We start from the raw sequence: 2,829 nt of genomic DNA on the forward strand, positions 1-2,829 counted from the left end.
AAGCCAGTTCCAAAGGCTCTTAAGCCACATGGCCAGGTAATCGTCAATAACCCTACTCCTGGTACCCAATTTCTGTGTTAGGTACTTTTCTCTCATTGCTGAGACAAAATACCTGACACCTAAAATTAGAAGGGCAGGGATTTATTTGGCTAACAGTACATAGAGGTTTCAGTATAGAATTGGTGGGCTCTGAGGCTGGGATGGCCAACAGACATCACAGAGGAGAAACAACACGGCTCACACAGGTAGCAAAAGCAACAAGGGGAGTTTAACAGCATCTTTCTCCCCCTTTTATTTTATTCACACTACCAGAATTAGGGCAGTGCCAAACCAATCACTCACGTGTAGTGGTTTAGTAATCACATGCTCTTAACTCCAGTATCACATATTCCAGATTCAATTACCTCTGAAAAAGAAAATTCCACCTCATTCACATAAGGATTTGGGGGGGACGTCTAAATACAAACCATAACACACACTAATACGTAGGACTGCCTGCCCTTGTTTCATGTAATGACCTTGCCTACAACCATCATCCCTACCCCTCCACATGCAATGCTAACTCTAGGTTTGGATTTATGGGAAGGCCTCTGTGTACTCCACAGTCCCCAACTCCCATAGGTCCCAGCCAAGCACAAGGCCGCTCTGCTGGCCTTCAGTCTTCTCAAACTTACTGGTGGACCTTCCATGGTTCCCTATTCAAGTGGCCTGAGTCGGAGCCTCATTCCCTTGAGTGTTCCTCCTTTGTGACTTCATGCACTTAAGTCACTCGGGAGGCAGTGCAGAAGGTTCCATCCTAGAGTCTTGGTCTCAGTAGCAGGGACAGCAGGCCTAGCCAGCCCAGAAGGCTATGTGTCTTCAGTGTAATTGAGATTGCTGTTGACCCAGGTCTTGCAATGACAGAGAATTCAGCCTCAGGGACACAGGGTCCTTCTGGGACCATGGATGATACAATTATCCTCAAGCGTCGAGGATACATAATGGGCATAAATTTGGGAGAGGGTTCCTATGCAAAAGTCAAATCTGCTTACTCAGAGCGCCTAAAGATCAATGTGGCAGTTAAGATCATTGACAGGAAGAAAGCCCCGGCAGACTTCCTGGAGAAATTCCTTCCTCGGGAAATTGAGGTTATGGCCATACTAAACCATCGCTCCATCATCAAGACCTATGAGATCTTCGAGACATCACAGGGCAAGGTCTACATTGTCATGGAGCTTGGGGTCCAAGGTGACCTCCTCGAGTTCATCAAAACCCAGGGGGCCCTGCAAGAGGATGATGCTCGAAAGAAGTTCTACCAGCTCTCCTCGGCCATCAAGTACTGCCATGACCTGGACATAGTCCACAGAGATCTCAAATGTGAGAATCTTCTTCTTGACAAGGACTATAACATCAAAGTGTCAGACTTTGGCTTCTCCAAACGCTGCCTGCGGGATGACAGTGGTCAGCTGACACTTAGTAAGACCTTCTGTGGGTCAGCAGCATATGCAGCCCCTGAGGTGCTGCAGGGCATCCCCTACCAGCCCAAGGTATATGACACCTGGAGCCTGGGTGTTATCCTTTACATCATGGTCTGTGGCTCCATGCCCTATGATGACTCTAATGTGAAGAAAATGCTGCGTCTCCAGAAGGAGCACCGTGTCAACTTTCCACGCTCCAAGCACCTGACCAGCAATTGCAAGGACCTCATCTATCACATGCTGCATCCCGATGTCCACCGGCGGCTGCGTATAGATGATATCCTTGGCCATGCCTGGGTGCAGCCCAAGGTACAGAGTCTAGTCTCTGCAGTCCCTAACTTGGGGGAGAGCTCCCGGAGCACTGACCCCTCTCAGACTCCTGAACCTACCCCTGTCAAGAAGCCTCCCATCAAGCCTGAGCCTCGGGAAGAGGCACAGTCTGAGGCAGGACCTGAGGCACAGCCTGAGACAAAACCAGACAGTAAGGTGCCAGTGGCCAGGCAGCTGGAGACTCTGGGTTTCCCCAGCCTGCAGCAAGTCCAGAAATCAGAGGAGGGTCCAGCCCAGCACCTGCAGAGCAGCCCACCCAGTGAACCCACTGCAGTCCCAGTAGAGCTGGTGGACTGAACCCTGAGCCTGAAAGAAGGCAAAGAATGAGCTCTTACTTTGTCAGTTCTTCTCCCTCCCCTTGCATTTGATAACTCACATGGCTATGGACACAATAAACCATTGAAATAGTGCAGGCTCCAAGGGAATGTCTTTGCCCAAATGATTGCAGTCTTGGGCTCTCTGCTGCTTCACACTTGGATTGGGACTTCTCATTCCTGGGAAGTATCCCAGTGTGCCCAGGCCAGACTGGGACCTTATGTCCTACCAGGGGCAGCCACATCAGCTGAAGGCTGGGATGGGGGCTGAGGGAGAGCTGGAGGGGCAAGGTCAGAGCAGATTGCTGAGTGAAGAAACAGAGAGGAAAGTGAGGCAGATGTAGCATCGAGGTGAGGGAGGGTTCCTCAGAGACATGCTGAGAAGGAAGGTGGCTGCTTGCAGAGGAGGGCTGCGAGGCCAGGGCACCTGGCACTGGGACGGTTGGCTTTGGCTGCATTTGGGGCCAAGAGTCTAACCAGCCATGGCACCATTCCCCCAGAGCACCTATGGGCACAGGCTGTGGGTGGAAGTTAGGTGGAGACTGCAGAAGGCAGATTGGCCAGCTTGTCTGTCTTTCTTGAGCTTCTCCACCCTCAGGATCACATTTTTCCCTGTTCTGCCCATCATGGGTTCCCCCCATGTGAAGTAGTGCTCTGATTCACCCCATCCTGTGTTTGTTCTCCAGCGTAGAATTGAGAAGTCCCATAGGATGGCCCAGTATATTTCA

The 2,829-nt window shown here is 51.0% G+C and overlaps 1 protein-coding gene across 1 annotated transcript; it reads left to right on the forward strand.

The window, feature by feature from the left end:
• Window positions 1-785: 785 nt before the first annotated feature.
• On the forward strand, window positions 786-2,199 carry LOC104849424 (testis-specific serine/threonine-protein kinase 1). The gene has a single exon (XM_010605856.2). The coding sequence runs from the start codon at window positions 897-899 to the stop codon at window positions 2,082-2,084; it is 1,188 nt and encodes a 395-aa protein (XP_010604158.1). The 5' UTR covers window positions 786-896; the 3' UTR covers window positions 2,085-2,199.
• The last annotated feature ends 630 nt before the right edge of the window (window positions 2,200-2,829 follow it).

This window comes from Fukomys damarensis, unplaced genomic scaffold, assembly GCF_012274545.1.
Source record: "Fukomys damarensis isolate Sample0158 unplaced genomic scaffold, DMR_v1.0_HiC HiC_scaffold_11, whole genome shotgun sequence".
In the NCBI taxonomy this organism is placed as follows: domain Eukaryota; kingdom Metazoa; phylum Chordata; class Mammalia; order Rodentia; family Bathyergidae; genus Fukomys; species Fukomys damarensis.

What these genes read in the sequence shown, in the direction of transcription:
- LOC104849424 (XM_010605856.2), top strand. Translation starts at nt 897, where the DNA reads ATGACAGAGAATTCAGCCTCAGGGACACAGGGTCCTTCTGGGACCATG.